The following is a 16,614-nucleotide window of genomic DNA, read 5'->3' on the forward strand; positions in this document are numbered from 1 at the left end:
AGAAGAAAAGAAAGAAGGAAAGAGTTATGCAAATCTAAATGGTTTTCTTAAATAGGTTATTCCGTTCAGTCTTTCAAAATGCAAAATGAACAGCACACCACAGTCTAATCTGCAGTAATGTATTTTTGCGGCTGTGGTCACACCCAGCAGAGGGATGATGGCAGGAAGGATGGTGAGCTGAGCGTGGATGCTGAGTGTGCACAGGAGTGTGAATATAAACCCCATGGAGAAAGGCATGCAGTCCAGCATTTCACTTTATGTGATAATTCACAAAATTGCCAGAATCATCAGTCGGTGGGCATTTCCGTTATTGTTCTCAGCCTAGTCAGATGCAATTTAAAAGGAATGATTTAAACAGTTAAGGGAGCCAAGGAGGAAATGTTGGCAGGTTCTGATGCTTCACTCTGGCATTTGATTAGAAACTTATTTGGGGTGGGGTGGCACGTCTCCTGAAATCTTGCACTTAACCTACACATCTGTGTTTTTCCATTGCTGGATTTGGGCCTGTTTCCATGAGTTTGGTTTTATTCCACCCTTTCAGAGATTTCTCTTGAACATGAATAAAATCGTCTTGCTTTGATGGATACACACATCTTATGAAGTGCCAGGATTAAATCAACTTTGAAAAAAATCAGCCAGAGAGCGCATTGTGCAGACAGCTTAAACACACCAAGTGAAATGCTTTTAATGCTGTGAGCTGAAGGGGCCACTGAACTGAATCATTGAGGGCTCCCTGTATTCAACTGCCATGACCTACTTAGAACCATGACACAGCCAGCCTTTCTTGGGAGTTTTCTTCCTTTTGCTTTAAAAAGAAGAAAGGAGGAAGGAAGGAAGGGAGGGAGGGAGGGAGGAAGGAAGGAGAGAGAAGGGAAGGAAGGAAGAAAGGGAGGGAGGGAAGGAGGGAGGGAGGGAGTGAGGGAGGAAAGAAGGAAGGAAGGAAGGAAGGAGAGAGAAGGGAAGGAAGGAAGGAAGGGAGGAAGGAAGGAAGAGAGAGAGGGAGGAAGGAAGGAAGAAGAGGTAATAAAAGAAGCCAAGAAACAGAAAGGAGCACAGGGGCTGTCTAGAATCTCCCTTTCCTAAACACTTTTTTTTTTTTTTTTTTTTGCGGTACATGGGCCTCTCACGGTTGTGGCCTCTCCCGTTGCGGAGTACAGGCTCCGGACGTGCAGGCTCAGCGGCTATGGCTCACGGGCCCAGCCGTTCCACGGCATGTGGGATCCTTCCGGACCGGGGCACAAACTCCGGCAGGCGGACTCTCAACCACTGCGCCACCAGGGAAGCCCTCCCTTTCCTAAACATTTTAACTTCCACATCTATAGAGGACTTAAGAAGTTACATAGTACAGTTACGGGGTTTACAATGCATGGAAAATTATACAGGTGATTTTCCCATGTTTTTAAAAGTCCTTCTATAAACAAATTTGATTTTAAAAAATCCTTTCTAACCCTCCCTCTTTCAGGAATCATTGAGCTCCTTCCTGCCCCTTTGGAGAGGGCTATTCCTTCTGTTTCACCCCCTACTTCGTTCCTGTAGTTCAAGTGCTCCACTCAGCCAATCAATCAAGTGGACAATCAAGTGGTCTCTTAACTGGTTTCTCTACCTGGAATCTCTCCTTTCTCTCAGTTAATTCTACCCTCCCGTCAGGTGCATTTTCCCCAAAACACAGCTTCATGATGTCACCACGGCTCAGCAACTTTTGCAGCTCTTTGCTTTTCCGAGCAAGTTACACTAGTTATTCAACATATTCTATAAACCAAATTCAGTCGACATTTTCAGTTTTTCAAATTATCGTTTTCCTATTTTTGACTAATTTCCTTCAGTCACACTGGGCCACTCCTGTCCTCTGGCTCTGCTATTCCCTCCCTTTCCTCCCCCTTGCCACATGCTAATCTCTCTCCCTCTTTGGTGCTATTCCCAGACGTTCTGGTCCCAAGTAAAACCTCACCCTCTTCTCTTTAAGACGATTACAGTCCCAAGGAATCATTCCTTCTTTGGATTTCTTTAAGCTCAAGGAAACAGTCTTGTGTGGAAAGAATCCCTAAAGTTCTTCTCTGGGTACCGAGCATTAAAAAAAAGAAGGCCTGAATAAGTTCATGGCAGAGTAATAATATAATGATAAGTATAACTTCAATGTAAATTTGTTGATTGAGAAATTGTGATTACTCTGTGAGAAGGGATAAGTTAGTTGATGGCTTGTAACAACCCTTCCAACGCAGATATTCATCCAAAGCATCTTCCATCCCAGGCAGATACTTACTGCAGTTTCAGACTTTCTTCTACCACCATTAATAAAAGGACCCACTTATTGTTGGGTGCCTCGTCCTTTTAAGTTTTTTTCCCAGCTGGTGTACATTCTGCATGATGGAAAAACTCTGAAGGGCCTCTGAATTTTTTTTTCTTTTTCTTTTTTCAGCCACTCTGCGTGGCCGGCGGGATCTTAGTTCCCCAACCAGGGATCCAACCCACGCCCCCCTGCATGGGAAGCGTGGAGTCTTAACCACTGGACCACCAGGAAAATCCCTGAAATTTATTTTTAAAGTTCTCTCAAACTCTTAATGGATAGCCTTTTCTGAAAGGCTGAAGAAGGGATGAGCAGAGCAGGCCATATGAATGCCTTTATCCTTTGAAGGAAAAGGAAATTCCAAAGGTTAAGTGAAATTTCTTTCATCCTCCACCCTCAGGTGTGTAGCACTCACCAGCTCCGTCTAGCCTGGACTCTCTTGGGACACTGAAGCCTTTCTACTTCTACAGAGAGAATGTCCCCTCACTCGACATCACTCATCCAATTCCCAACCAAACCAGCTGGTTGATCGTCCTTCCGTGTGACCAGGTGGGCTTCTATTTACCCTTTCCTTCTGCCATGTCCGCCCGTTCCCAAACTTAATTGAAGAGGTCTTTCTGATTTCTATCTAAGAGAAAGAGGAGCCTGCACTCACTCGATCACCAAATACTTATTCCGACCTGTTGCAGACTAGGTACCATGCACAATGCTGGGATAGAATGGTCCCTGCCGCCATCACACTGACATCCTGGTGGGGGAAATAGGCAAAAAAAAAAAAAAAAAAAAAAAGCCCCAAATAAACACCGGAAATTATGGAAAGGGCTTCAGTGGAAACAGGGTGGGTATAGAGACTTAATGAAGAATGTGGGGCGGGGGGACGGCTAGAGGGGAAGAGCTTGTGGTCATTTCAGACCGAGAGTCGGGGAAGGCCTCCCTTACACGGGAGCCTTTAGGCTGAGATCTGATGGATAGGAGGAAGGTGGATTCCAGGTGGAGGCCACGGCTTGTCCGAGGTCTTGGCAGGAAGGAATTTAGCCAGCGTGCTTACGGCACTGCGAGGTGGAGGTGAACACTGTACTGCTTTGTTGGGAGGGAGACAGGGCCAGATCATGCGGGTCTTTGAGGCTGTGATAAGGAGGTCGGACTGTAATCTCAAAGCACTGGGTTGCCAGGTAAAATACAGAACATCCAGATACGTCCGAATTTCAGATAAAGAACAACTTTTTAGTTTACGTGTGTTCCAAATATTGCATGGGACATACTTATGCTGAAAATTTATTCACTGTTTATTTGAAATTCAAATTTAACTTGGCATGCTGTGTTTTGCTTTTTTTTTTTTTTTTTTTTACTAAGTCTGACAACCGTAATTGACAGGCTGCTGAAAGGTTTTCAGGAGGCAAGTGATGTGATCCAATTTGTATTTTAAGAAGATCCCTTTGACTGCTTCTTGGAGAATGGTTTGCAGGGTGGCCGAGTTAAGTGAAGGTGAGCTCAGGGAGACTGGGGAGGCTTTCACAGCAGCTCAGAAGAGGAACAGAGCTAGTCTCGCCCTAGAGACTGTCTTCTCAAACTCCAATGTGGATAGAAATCATGTCCGGGATCTTGTTAAAATGAAGATTTAATTCAGTAGATCTGGGGTGGGATCTGAGATACTACATTTGTAATAAGCCTCCAGGTGGTGCTGACCTTGCTGGTTTCTAGACCAAGGGTCAGCAAACTATGGCCCATTGGCCAAATCTGGCCTGCCGCCTGTTTTTGTAAATAAAGTTTTATTGAAACACAGCCATGTCCATTGGTTTCCATTTCATCTATGGCAGCTTTCTGCTTTCATGCTTGACGGCAGAGTGAAGTCGTTGAACAGGAGACTGTATGGGCCACAAAACCGAAAAATATTTACTATTTGGCCCTTACCTGGAAAGTTTATCTGATGCCTGCCCTAGACCACACTTTGAGTAGCAAGGTCTAGATTTGGATGGTTACCATGGAGATGGAGAGACATAGGCAGATTCAAGATATATTTGAAGCACAGAGTGTGGTCTACACTGGTTCATTAAACATTCCTTTCTGACATGAGCCTAGGGACCTCGAGCTGCATGTCGAGACAGCTGAGAACCTGGTTATCAATGGTGATTCATCTTGAAAACATTTACCCAAGAAGCCCAAGGGGTTCTACTCAGCATACCTTTGAATGTATATAGAAATGCATCTATGCACACACGGAGAGTGGAAAGACACCACATAACAGCACATGGTAACCTGGACGAATCATTTGTCATGCTAGCAAAAACTGAAGCCCACTCCTGCTCGGACTTACTGCTGGCTGGTTTCCATTTTTCCTGCCTCAACTTCCATGATCTCTACTTTCTCATGATGGGGGTGGTCTTTGCAGTAATTGTAGGTGGGGAAACTGAGGCACAGCCTTGTTACCTCCTCTGCTCACTTCACCCCCAGTAAGAAACTACCCTTTCCTCAATCTCCTCTCTCTCTCTCTTTTAAAAAAATTATAACCTTTATCCTATGTCTTAAAGGAAGGGAATATCCAGTGCTCACTTAAGAGGGAAAATCACTTTAAAACAAAACAGAAGATGATTTTAGAAGGCAGGAGAGAAAGACTACACTTTTTCTGCGCACATTTTTTCTTGGCATTCCTTTGGGATTCTTAGAGTTGCCACGTTGACATCTTCCATGGTAAATGCACAAGGTACAATAATTGTCTTGTGTAATAAACTTACAAGGCAGCGTCATACATCAAAGTACTAAAATGACTTATCATTTAAAGACCACTCCAGGGTTGTTAGAAGTTATGAATTTCTGGAAATTGCTTTGAGTATTTTATCTTTCTAGGATAAAATACTCAAATATCAAATAATATTTTATGCACTGATGTAGTAACATTAAATGGTGGCCATGTGACACCAACAAGTTAATTCCAATTTCTGTGGGGTCCAATTTCCTACTGGATAGCAATTTAACGCTCAGATGCTATGCTATCTTCCGAGGAGAGGGAAGTAAGCGGTTCTGTAGTTTGTCCTTGTGGCTCTGCAGTGTTCCTAGTGTTATTATACCTTTTTTTAAAATTAAATGTGGCTGCTCTTTCTTTCTCCATGTGGGCATCGCAAAACAACAGCAACCGCAAATGTGAGAGATTAAGCTTGTATAATAGACGGATCCATTTTACTTAGAAAGCTGAAGTTGCTCAGGGATAATGAATACAAGATACGTCAGCAGAGGTGAACAAAAACAAATTCTGTGTCGCTTTCATTCACGGTAAAACTTGCATTTCTGATCACATTTGCACAAAGACCATCTGCTTGATGAAACAACTCCTCCTTCCCAAATGCGAGGATTTATGTCAGAATCCAAACAGTTTTTCACTTTATGATTAAGCACGGGCAGGTCTGGAACTCCAAGTTAACATCGGAGGCGTCTGCCTCATAATCTCCTGGGCTACATTCTTTTTAATGGGGGGAAAAAAGGCAAAGTGCTGAAAAATGAAAAAAATCTCCAGATATCCTTTTTTTATTCCCTGCCTAAATTTTAAAATCTCAACAAACCTGTTCTGATGTCTTACTGAAGTGCTTAGGTGCTGAGGCACAGATGAGAGGAGAAAAGCAGACAAATAAAGGAAAAGTGAGTAGGAAAAGAAAGGGAAAGAGAAGAAGGAACGCGAAGGGCTTTTGTAATGTGAGGTTGTCTGAAACAAAATGGAAGGAAGCTTGGAGACGAAAGATTCGGTTCGCCTCAGGTCTTGGAAGCATGATAGAAGGAATGTTTTATAAAAGAAGAAATCATTAAAAGGATTCACACATCCATTTGCATGAATTAGCAAACCTGGGAGAGTGCCTAAAATGGACTCCAGTGCTGACCTGAAATGAAGGTCACGGATTTCCCCACAACCTCAATGCCTCAGTGTACACAGAGCATAGTTACATGAACGAACCTTTCCAGCCAGTGTTGAGAGTTCATCACCTCCAATTATCTGCATCTCGCCCATGGACTGGTCGTTCTAAAAGAAAAAGGGGAGACAACATTTTACTGCACAAGAAAACCTTTAAAGCACGTTTCCCTGTCTACCCGGCCAGTGGCGAGACTGAGCCTTACAAATATAGCACAAATAGCTGGTACAGATTCATGGTTGCCTATGGTTACCAAGAGCCACTCTCCTGCCACTGTGCTTGAGACAAAGCACTCTAATGGCTGGCGGGCGAGTCTGTGCAGAGAGGAGTGGAAGGAGTAGAGAGAGGACAAGCAAACCTAACTTTGGGACAAAGAAACCACGGAAGGTGCCTGAACCTATTCTGAGACAGATGGAACTGGAGGAGACAGTCATGCTCCTGGACTTCCCTGGGGTGAGGGGGTGGCTACGGGAGCCCCAGGGGGCGCCTAGCATTTGTCAGCTGTGCCAACGGGCCTCAGTTACAGCCCTGCAGTGGGGAACAGTTAGACTGGTTCCCAGAGAGGTTAGAGACCCCCTCTACTCCCTACCAGCGCTGGTCCAATCCCTCATCTGGTGTTGAGGGCAGTTCTCACAGGCCAAGGCTCAAGAACTATTACAGTCAGACCTTCAGACATGGATGATGAAGCCTTAGGAACTTCCTGCAGTTCCAGGAATATGAGACCCAGAACCCCATTCAGAAGATGTTATCACAGTACCTTGTAATAACATATAATGGAAAAGAATCTGAAAGAGAATATATATATATCTGAATCACTGCTGTACACCAGAAACTAACACAACATTGTAAATCAACTATACTACAATTTAAAAAAAAAACTTTTCACTCAAATCCTATTAGGGGTTAGGAGCATTCTGATTTTCACAATATTTATATACAGGACATTATCCTGTCCCAATTAAACCTCATACACACACACACACACACACACAATGAACAAAATATGGATTGTTCCTTAGTATAAATATCACAATAGAATAACATGGGGGCAGAATGGGAAACAGAGAGCAGGCGGCTTGTTTTCTGGCCTCCTTGCAAAGAGGCATTACAGGAACCGAAGCAGATATCCTACAGGCAACTGGTTTCATGACCAAGCAAGACTGCTGCGATGTTGCGGTCCCTTCATCCAAACAATAACCTAAGTGAGAAGACACCAATAGAGGGACCAGACGTACACTGTGCTGAACCAGGAAACATCTTCGGTTACTGCTGCGGACAGCTGTGGCTTTGGCTAGTTCACTGCTTTTCTCCCTTATCCTGGCAAGAAGGTCCTGCTTCTTTCCTGGGAGAGTTCATTCCATTTGGATCAGGTGGAGCCAGGCCTTACCTGTATACATCAGCTATGCCCGAAGCTATAACCAACCCTGAACTTTCCAGCTACTTAAGCCAATTCATTCCCTTAAAGAAATTTTCCCTTGGGTTGATTTGAATTGGATTCTGTCACTTGCAACTGAGAGTCTAGACCTAGAGTTACTTTGTCATAGCACTGGTCATCCGGAAAGGGAAAAAAAAAGCCAACCAACCAATATAACAGTTTTACCAAGGAAGCAGCCTTTTATTTTTTCACCTTCTTGCTCAAGAGAAAAAAAAAAAAAGACCTTAAAACATTCTTACTTCCACCTTGAAAGCATTCATTCCTTACTGCAAAGGAGTGGAGACAATGTTTGAAGTGGCCCATAAGTCAGAGAAAACCAATAATTTTCTTCTTATGGGAAGTGATCTTAAAAGGAGAAAATCAAAGACTATCCAGAATTCGCTGATCTTTTGCTGTTTTTGCACAGGCGTCTATAATCATATATTCACAAGCAGTCACGTCAGCAGGTTGAGAACTTGTCAAAAATGTCAAAGGATAAAATTTTCTTGTCACTTCTAGAGGCGCTGAGATAAGAGGAGTTGATATAGGGAGAATTTCTGTGTATTAGACTCACACATGGTAATAGCAGCAAGAAAAGTAAAATTTCAGTGTCTCCAGAGGACTGAGGTATGCAGAATTGGATGGAACAACTAAACCACAAAGTTTGATGTAAAAAATGAGATTTATACTCTGCTAGATCAGAGTAAATTTCATAATAATTCTACTATTATGATCTCTATTCAGAAACAAAAACACAATACATCAGAAAGCTGAATACAATGTTCTAAGTCACACATTTAGTGTGTTTTCAAGCAAGTCTTATTTCAGAAGGCCTCACTTAGTCCAAGCTTATAACATATTTTTAATATTAGATTTGCCCTTAATTCATCTGGAATTTATATCTTCCAAGTGTGTATACAGTCAATTGTCCTACCATTTACTGAATTGTTTATTTTTTTCCCTACTGGTTTGAAATGTCATTTTTACCATATCCTTCATTCTAATATGCAAGGATCAATTTCTATATACTTCTGTTTCATTAACTGAAAATGTCTATTTCAGCATCAAAACCATACTGTTAAATTATTATAGCTTTTTAGTATGTTTTAGTGTCTGGTAGAGCAAGTCCTCATTTTTTGTTCTTCTAAAAAACTGTCTTGGCTACTTTTGCACATTTATTCTCCTATCTGGTGGGTTGTTAAGAAGATCAAATGAATTAATACACACAGAACATTTAGAACAGAGCCTGGCATACGGTAAGCACTCCGTAGATGCTAGCTGTGACTGATTTCTTCCCTTTCCTCCCTCCCTCCCTCCCTCCCTCCCTCCCTTTCTTTCTTCCTTCCCTCCCTCCCTGGAAACAATCACCCCTCAATCCTCCCTAGTACACTGGAGTCTGGAGCTCCCTGGTTTAATGACTCCGGAAAATATGTCTGGGATGGAGAAGGGCAATTAGAGGTCCAGCTTCTCCATTCATATGCTTCCCATTGCCTTGCTGCGTCCAGACCATTCATCACTCTACCTTCTAAGAACCTGGTGACAAACTAGTAAGCCTTTCAGGAATCCTGTGGCCTGATGACTCCTCTCTACTCTTTGAAATCAGCCTCCATAGACATTCAGATTTTCACTTTCTCTATTTTGCTGAGTCAATGCCCTTCCTTAATCAGTTTTATCACCTAAAAAACAACACTGACATCTCTTGCCCACTGAGGTCTTCTCCCTTTCCTCTCATCCTTGTGGGTATATATATATCTTGTTTATTTCTTTACTGTCATTTCGCTGGGGTTTCAGGAAAAAAAGGAGTTAACTGAATGCATTCAATTCACTGTGTTTAACCATAACATTTTTCTAGTGGTTCAAAAACATCCTTATATTCCTAGGATTGATTTTTTTTTTTTTTTACACCACTGGTTTGATTTGAAACTATTTTCTTTGGGATTGTTCATCTGATCTTCATAAGTAAGAATGACCTACAATTTTCCTCTCTTTTGCTACCTTTGTGGATTTTTAAAGCCAGTTATACAAGCCACATATGAGTTGGGTGACTCTTTGTCTTTTTTTCTATATGCTAGAAAGGTCTGTATATGGGTGAATTTATCTATTTTGCTAAGGTTCAGTAGAGCTCAGAATAGGTATTATTATTATTATTATTATTTTTTTTTTTTTGCGGTACACGGGCCTCTCATTGTTGTGGCCTCTCCTGCTGTGGAGCACAGGCTCCGGATGCGCAGGCTCAGTGGCCATGGCTCACGGGCCCAGCCGCTCCGCGGCATGTGGGATCTTCCTGGACCGGGGCACGAACCCGTGTCCCCTGCATTGGCAGGCGGACTCTCAACCACTGCGCCACCAGGGAAGCCCAGAATAGGTATTATTTAATCCCCAATTTACAAACAAGGAACTGGACGCAGCAAGAGTCTGAGTAACTTGCCCAAAGAGGTACTACTAGTAAGTGAAGGAATCCAGTTCAATTCTAGAATTGCCTGAATTGACATTATTCTTGTGTTAATCACCCCCGTCCTCCACAATATTCCTAGAAGGTAGAAGTAATAATACATCTCTGAGAGTAACATGGAGAAGAAATTGGGTCCTGGTTGTACTAATGCAGTAAAATATATAAGCTGAAATGGCTAGGAGAAATCTACGTCTTGAAAGAAATATTGGTAGCTGTTGTGTGGATTTATTTAAATAGCAAAGGAAGTCTCTGATGTATAGTTCAGGCATCCTCAGAAAGAAATATATTGGAAATTTCTAGTTTAGGTGACCTGATCTCCAGGTGCAAAAAAGAGCTCAGCAGGTATGGTGACTACTCAAGCAAGAGAATGTGGACTGTTTAGATAATGTTTAGGAAAAAACATAACCGAGGGAGAATAAATATCCTGAATTCCTTTTGAGGAACCGGAAGGGGAAAAGTAAAGAAAACAAATAAACAAAAGAACCACTCTCTCAGCCATTCATTTCCAAAGTCAGAGCAACTTGCTTCATTCAGAATCTATACACGCAAAGGCTTTCTCAACATGCTCCGCCTCCACAGATGCCCTAACTTTGCTTTTTCCCTCTTCTTTTCAGCCTCATCCTCCCTCTCAGCTCTTCTCCTGTGTTCAGTAAGGTCATCAGTACTATATCAAATGGATAGAGAGGCAAACCCCAAACCAAAACAGTTCATTATAAGAAGCTTTTAATGATCAAACTGGAGAGCTTCTAATGAAAATATTGCAAACTGTTGAAAAAATTTCCAAAAACTCTAACATCGATACCAAGTCAGATAACAAGGACAGGTGAATCAGTTCCAGTGTTTTCTTTTTAACCAGCTGTTGATGTAGGGTGTGGGTCCCTGAGTACTTTAAGCAGCCTGGGGTCAAAGTAGAGGTCACAGGGCAGTCAGAGCTGGTGGCTTGTGTGCCTGTCCCTTGCTTCACCCAGAGCAGCTCGTCTTATCTCTGTTATATTAACTGGGTTCAAGGTAAGATGGTGGTGGCCAAAAAGTTTGAAAACTCTCATGTCAATACTTTCTTCCTTTGAAATGGACTTGCCTTCTTTTCAGTTCTTGTTCATTTAAATATCCATTTGTTTCTGGGATCATTTCTGTTTAGAAACTCATTCTTACAACCTATGTGGGTGAATTGTGAGAAAGGAACATGGTGACTGGTGAACAGGCAGCCGGTGTCCCCAGGTCCCCTGGGGACCAGACTTCCTGGGTTCCAGTCCCAGCCCCACCTTCTCTTAGTTGTATGACTTTGAGGAAGCTACTTAACCCCTCAGTGCTCCACTGTCCCTGTCTATAAAAAGAGTATGTCAATAGTTCCCACCTCCTAGGATTATTGGGAGGAGTAAATGAACTAATATGAATTCAGCACTTAGGAAAGTGCCTGGCGTGTAATAAGCAGTTCCTAAAGTAAGCCTTGTCTTCTCATCATCTACTTTTAGTCTAAGAAACTTGCACATCTACCTGAATTTCCTAACATTGACTTTGTGACGATTCTTCGTTCAGTTCAATGAGCACACGACTGCTATGTGAATGCCTCGTGCTCTGAGGTTAGGGTTTCTGAGGCTGACAGCCACCCATGAGGCATGTGGTTAAGAAGGATTCATGGCCTTCTGTTGCCACTTTGCATCATGGCTACAGTCTTGATTAAAAACAAGCTCAGTTGTATGGTCCTTTGGGGTTTCTCAGTGACCTCTCCCCAGTTCCCAAGCTGTGATGTCTGAATCTTTAAAGTAGACCATTTCATGGGTATAATAAGCATCATTCCACTCTGCTGTTTTCATCTTTCTTCTCAATAGACAGAAGCCACCTGGAGATGATGCTCAGACCCACTTTTGTCCTTATCAGCTCTTGTCTGTTGGAGCCATTTATAGTCAGTAAAGAGTTACCCTTGAAATTGCTTTACAAGATGGCAGCAGAAGATCTGTAGTAGAACATGAGAATGGGGCTTCCCTGGTGGCGCAGTGGCTGAGAGTCCGCCTGCCGATGCAGGGGACACGGGTTCATGCCCCGGTCCGGGAAGATCCCACATGCCACGGAGCGGCTGGGCCCGTGAGCCATGGCCGCTGAGCCTGCGCGTCCGGAGCCTGTGCTCCGCAATGGGAGAGGCCACAACCGTGAGAGGCCCGCGTACCACAAAAAAAAAAAAAAAAAAAAAAAAAAGAATGGATGGCTGGTTTCCTGATAATTTTCCCAGGCCTGGCTCCATTTTTGCCTTGGGGATCATGAGACACCCCAATTCTTTCCTTTAATCCACCACCTCAGCTTAAGGTAATTTAAAATAGATTTACACTACTTGTCAATAACAACCTTGACTAAGGTTTCACACCAACTTACAGGAGAAGTCAATATTTGCAAATTATGATAAATATTATTAGTGACAGCTTATTGGTGACACATCATCACTCATCACTGAGGGACACTCATCACTGTGCTGCATGAGACCCTAGAGCTCCCGGCACACAACGTACTGCTTCCTCCTCCATGTCTTAGCTCGTGGCTGCTCCTGCCACACCTCCCCATCTTTCTTCACAGGACTAATTCCTACTCTTTCTTCAAGACTCAGTTCAGGCGTCATCTCTTCTAGGAAGCTTTCCAGGAGTCCCCTGGATGTGATGTGTCCCCGTAACACTCTATGCATATCTGCATGTCAATAGACCACGTCCAACAGGAATTTTCTGTGAATGCAGCAATTGCCAATGGCATGAGAACTTCAGCACAAACAGCTTTATTTTCATCCTAACTGCACCCCCAGTGGCTGGCACACTGTGGCATCCAGTGTTTGTTGAGCTATACTGAAGCATCTGCATACATGTGTTTGCTATATTTTTAATACTTCTTCCTCTACCCATGGGAGACACTAAGTGTTCTCAAGCAGCACTTGGTTTCTCTTGCTTTAAGTTCTTTCTCCAGCTGTCCAGGAGACGGAAGGAGCTTACTGCCCATTAGAGACGGAGAAAAAATAAAAACTATAAACAAACACATATGAGAAAATATCTGTAACGCTCAATTGAAAGGGGCACAAATGAAACTGACTTGAGTAACTTGCAAGATGGGAAGACTGACAGAATACAGAACCTCCTCTGTGATGTCTGAATGATTCCAACCCAAACTATGTTTCTTTCTTCTTATTACTAGTATTTTATTATCTCAGTTATCAAGGAGCCTTCTCAGTACTTTGAAAAATCTAAATGTGAAAATCCATGTGAATTCTGAACATGAAACATATGAAAATATGAATTAGTAAGGTAGGTTAATATCAGTCTTTCATTTCATGATTAGTAAAGGATACATTTTAAAGCCAAACTAGCATTTTAGCCCAGAAAAAAATATGTATATGTTAGCATGTACAGTTTAGCTCATTTGAAAGAACACATACGTTTTGCATTTCCTGAATTTGGTGTGTAACTTTGCAAGCAGGATGAGACTTTATTCAAGGACAAAATGGCCTTCTGTGTAATGGCAATGATTTATTGCTCTATTGTGATTGGTATTCCACACCACCCAGTCTCTAAGAGGGGTACTGGTTAGCTCAGAGTAATCCCCACCCAACAGAGAAAAGCTCTTTTCTTTATGAGAAATAAAGCAATCTTGGGTCAGAAGAAGCGACCACAATGATGAGAAGCTACAGGCTGGTAGGAATAATAAAGGGTCACCAAGAAAAAGGAAAAAGGGAGAAGAAAGAAGAAAATGGACCTTTACTTCAATTTATTTATAAAAGACCCCAGGAAAGAGGAAACTCAGTTTAAAAACAGATTCGGTGACTTTGCTTTACATGGACCCTGAAACCTTGAAGCAGGATATCCTTCTGTTTTAAACCTCGGTATGGATTTGTTGTTTTGGTTTAAATTATGTTTTTAAATTATGAGTCAGAAAGAAAAACAAGTTGAACCTTTGACACAACTCAATGACCCCAAAGGACTTCAGTAAAATCTATGTTTTCAAATGTGGATGACCATATCCCAGTGGTGACTATTTCCTGAAAGGTCATTTTCTCCACACAATTTTTTTTCCCTAGATAACCCAGGGAAGATTCATAATTATAACTTTTAAAAAAAGAACCAAATGGAAATTGTTTTTCAACAGTAAAGAAATCTTAAGCCAGCTCTCACAGACCTGTTTTAAGATTGCCAGGGGATGGGACAGTGAACAGGAAGGGCCAAGGGAGAGGACGGGTAGCACATCCCGTGCCAGGGAGACCTCCAAAACACACATTGCTTTCTGGCATTAGACTGGATCTGCCTTTGCTCCCACCCAATTGTACTCTGGGTCCAAAGGGTCCTGCTTCCTTGTGTGACCTCTCAGCTCAAAATATTTCTGCAGTTGCCCATGCCTGCAGAATGAAGTCTCATTGTGTCATCGCGATGGGCAGGGCCATCCTTAGAGCCAGGCAACAGAGGTCTTGCACATCACAAATACCAAAACACAAAGACATTTGCTTTTTTCTTTTTGGTCTTAAAAGGAAGTTTTGGGGGAAAATTCTGGAATAGTTTGAGCTAATGAGAATTATGCAATAGGGATATGTGTGCTGAACTGGGCTTTTCCTCCCACCCCTGACCCTCACAGGGCCAAATTTGTGGTGGGGCAGGTGGTGGTGGCCTCCCTTGGGAAGCCAGACAAAGAGGCACTGGTCTATTTTCCAGTTGGCTGCCCTAAATCACCCAAAGCAGATGCCTCAGAGACTGGACTCCCCAGATAACTGGGCTCCCTCCCGCCTCTCTGCTCAGGAAGTAGGGTCTCAGAGGCATCTGAGTTGGAAAAGAGAGGCATGAAGAATCTAGCTGCCCCAACTCCCTGGAAAGCTTAACCCGGCCAGTCCCATGAGGGGTTCAGGCAGACTCGGTCACCATCCAGGAGCTGGTCCTGGGCCCAGCTGGTGCCCCACCCTGCCTAGCAGGTACACGGCTCTGCTCGGGCTTGTAGGCTGCAGGGATGAGCGCCGCTCCTGCAGCCTCCAGCTCAGGTGATCTGGCTAGAAACATGAGCCTGGCCATGGACAAAGCTGTAAAAATTTTCAAAACCTTAACTATTTAGGTATATGCTATGTGAATCTCCATTTGTTCTCTTGCCTTGGGCCTCATACACAGTAGGGGCAAAACGAACTTTGAGAATCATTTACCAAGTGCCAGGCACTACGCTAAGGCCATTGCTTACATGAATCCTAACAAAGTCCCATGAGGTGTGATCCAGCCATTGTGCTATTTGTTATTTACCTGCGGAATCGAACACTTAGGTGCATACAAAAACTTGCACCCTAGCCCCTGTGGAAAACAGTATGGAGGTTCCTCAGAAAACTAAAAATAGAATCACCATATGATAAAGCAATCCCACTCCTGGGCATATATCCAGAGAAAACTATAATTCAAAAAGATGCATGCACCCCTATGTTCATAGCAGCAATATTCACAATAGCCAAGACATGGAAACAACCTAAATGTCCATTGACAGAGGAAGGATAAAGAAGATCTACATACACACAAACACACACACACACACACATAAGGGAATACTACTCAGCCATAAAAAAGAGTGAAATAATGCCATTTGCAGCAACATGGATGCAACTAGAGATTATGATATTAAGTGAAGTAAGTTAGAGAAGAACAAATATTATATGATATCACTTACATGCAGAATCTAAAATACAACACAAATGAACCTATCTATGAAACAGAAACAGAATCACGGACAGAAAATAGACTGGTGGTTGCCAAGGGGTTGTGGGAGGGATGGAGTGGGAGAATGCGGTCCGCAGATGTAAGCCTTTATATATGGAATGGATAAACAACAAGGACCTACTGTACAGCACAGAGAACTATAGTCAATATCCTATGATAAACCATAATGGAAGAGAATATTTTAAAAAGAATGTATATATATGTATAACTGAATCACTTTGCCGTACAGCAGAAATTAACGTAACACTCTAAATCAACTATACTTCAATAAAAAATATTAAAACTGAAAAAAAAAATTAAGGAAAAACTCACACCTGGATGTTCAGAGCAGTTTTATTCACAATTGCCAAACATGGAAGCAACCAAGATATCCTTCAGTGGGTGAAGAGATAAATAGACTGTGATACATCCAGACAATGGAATATTATTCAGCACTAAAAAGAAATGAGCTATCAAGCCATGAAAAGAAGCTTAAATGCATATTACTAAGTGAAAGAAGTCAATCTGACAAGGGTATATATTGTATGATTCCAACTAAACGACTTTCTTAAAAAGGCGAAACTACGGAGACAGTAAAAAGATTGGTAGTTGCCAGGGATTCGGGGGGAGGAAGAGATGAAAAGGCAGAGCACATTTTTTAGGTGATTTTTAGGGTCGTGAAAATACTCTATGATACCACAGTGATGGATACATATTATTACACATTTATCTAAACCCATTAGAATGTACAACACCAGGAGTGGACCTGGTGAGAGCTGCCATTTCTTCTTCTCCAGGTCAGTTTTTGATTGACATCCTTTAACAAGTGTGGTCCTTGTCATCAAGGTGGTCAAGACCAGTGCCCATCACTGATCCGGTAG

General features: G+C 42.5%; 1 protein-coding gene across 4 annotated transcripts in view; it reads right to left on the bottom strand.

Moving 5' to 3' along the window:
* The window catches only part of PRTFDC1 (phosphoribosyl transferase domain containing 1), a 101,829-nt gene that overhangs the window by 12,840 nt on the left and 72,375 nt on the right, over window positions 1–16,614 (bottom strand). For all 4 annotated transcript variants that reach the window (XM_060095458.1, XM_060095455.1, XM_060095457.1 and 1 more), the window contains exon 4: window positions 6,225–6,290. In XM_060095458.1, the coding sequence (XP_059951441.1) occupies window positions 6,225–6,290 (66 nt within the window). The remainder of the gene's footprint in view (window positions 1–6,224; window positions 6,291–16,614) is intronic.

Source organism: Mesoplodon densirostris, chromosome 4, assembly GCF_025265405.1.
Source record: "Mesoplodon densirostris isolate mMesDen1 chromosome 4, mMesDen1 primary haplotype, whole genome shotgun sequence".
In the NCBI taxonomy this organism is placed as follows: Eukaryota; Metazoa; Chordata; class Mammalia; order Artiodactyla; family Ziphiidae; genus Mesoplodon; species Mesoplodon densirostris.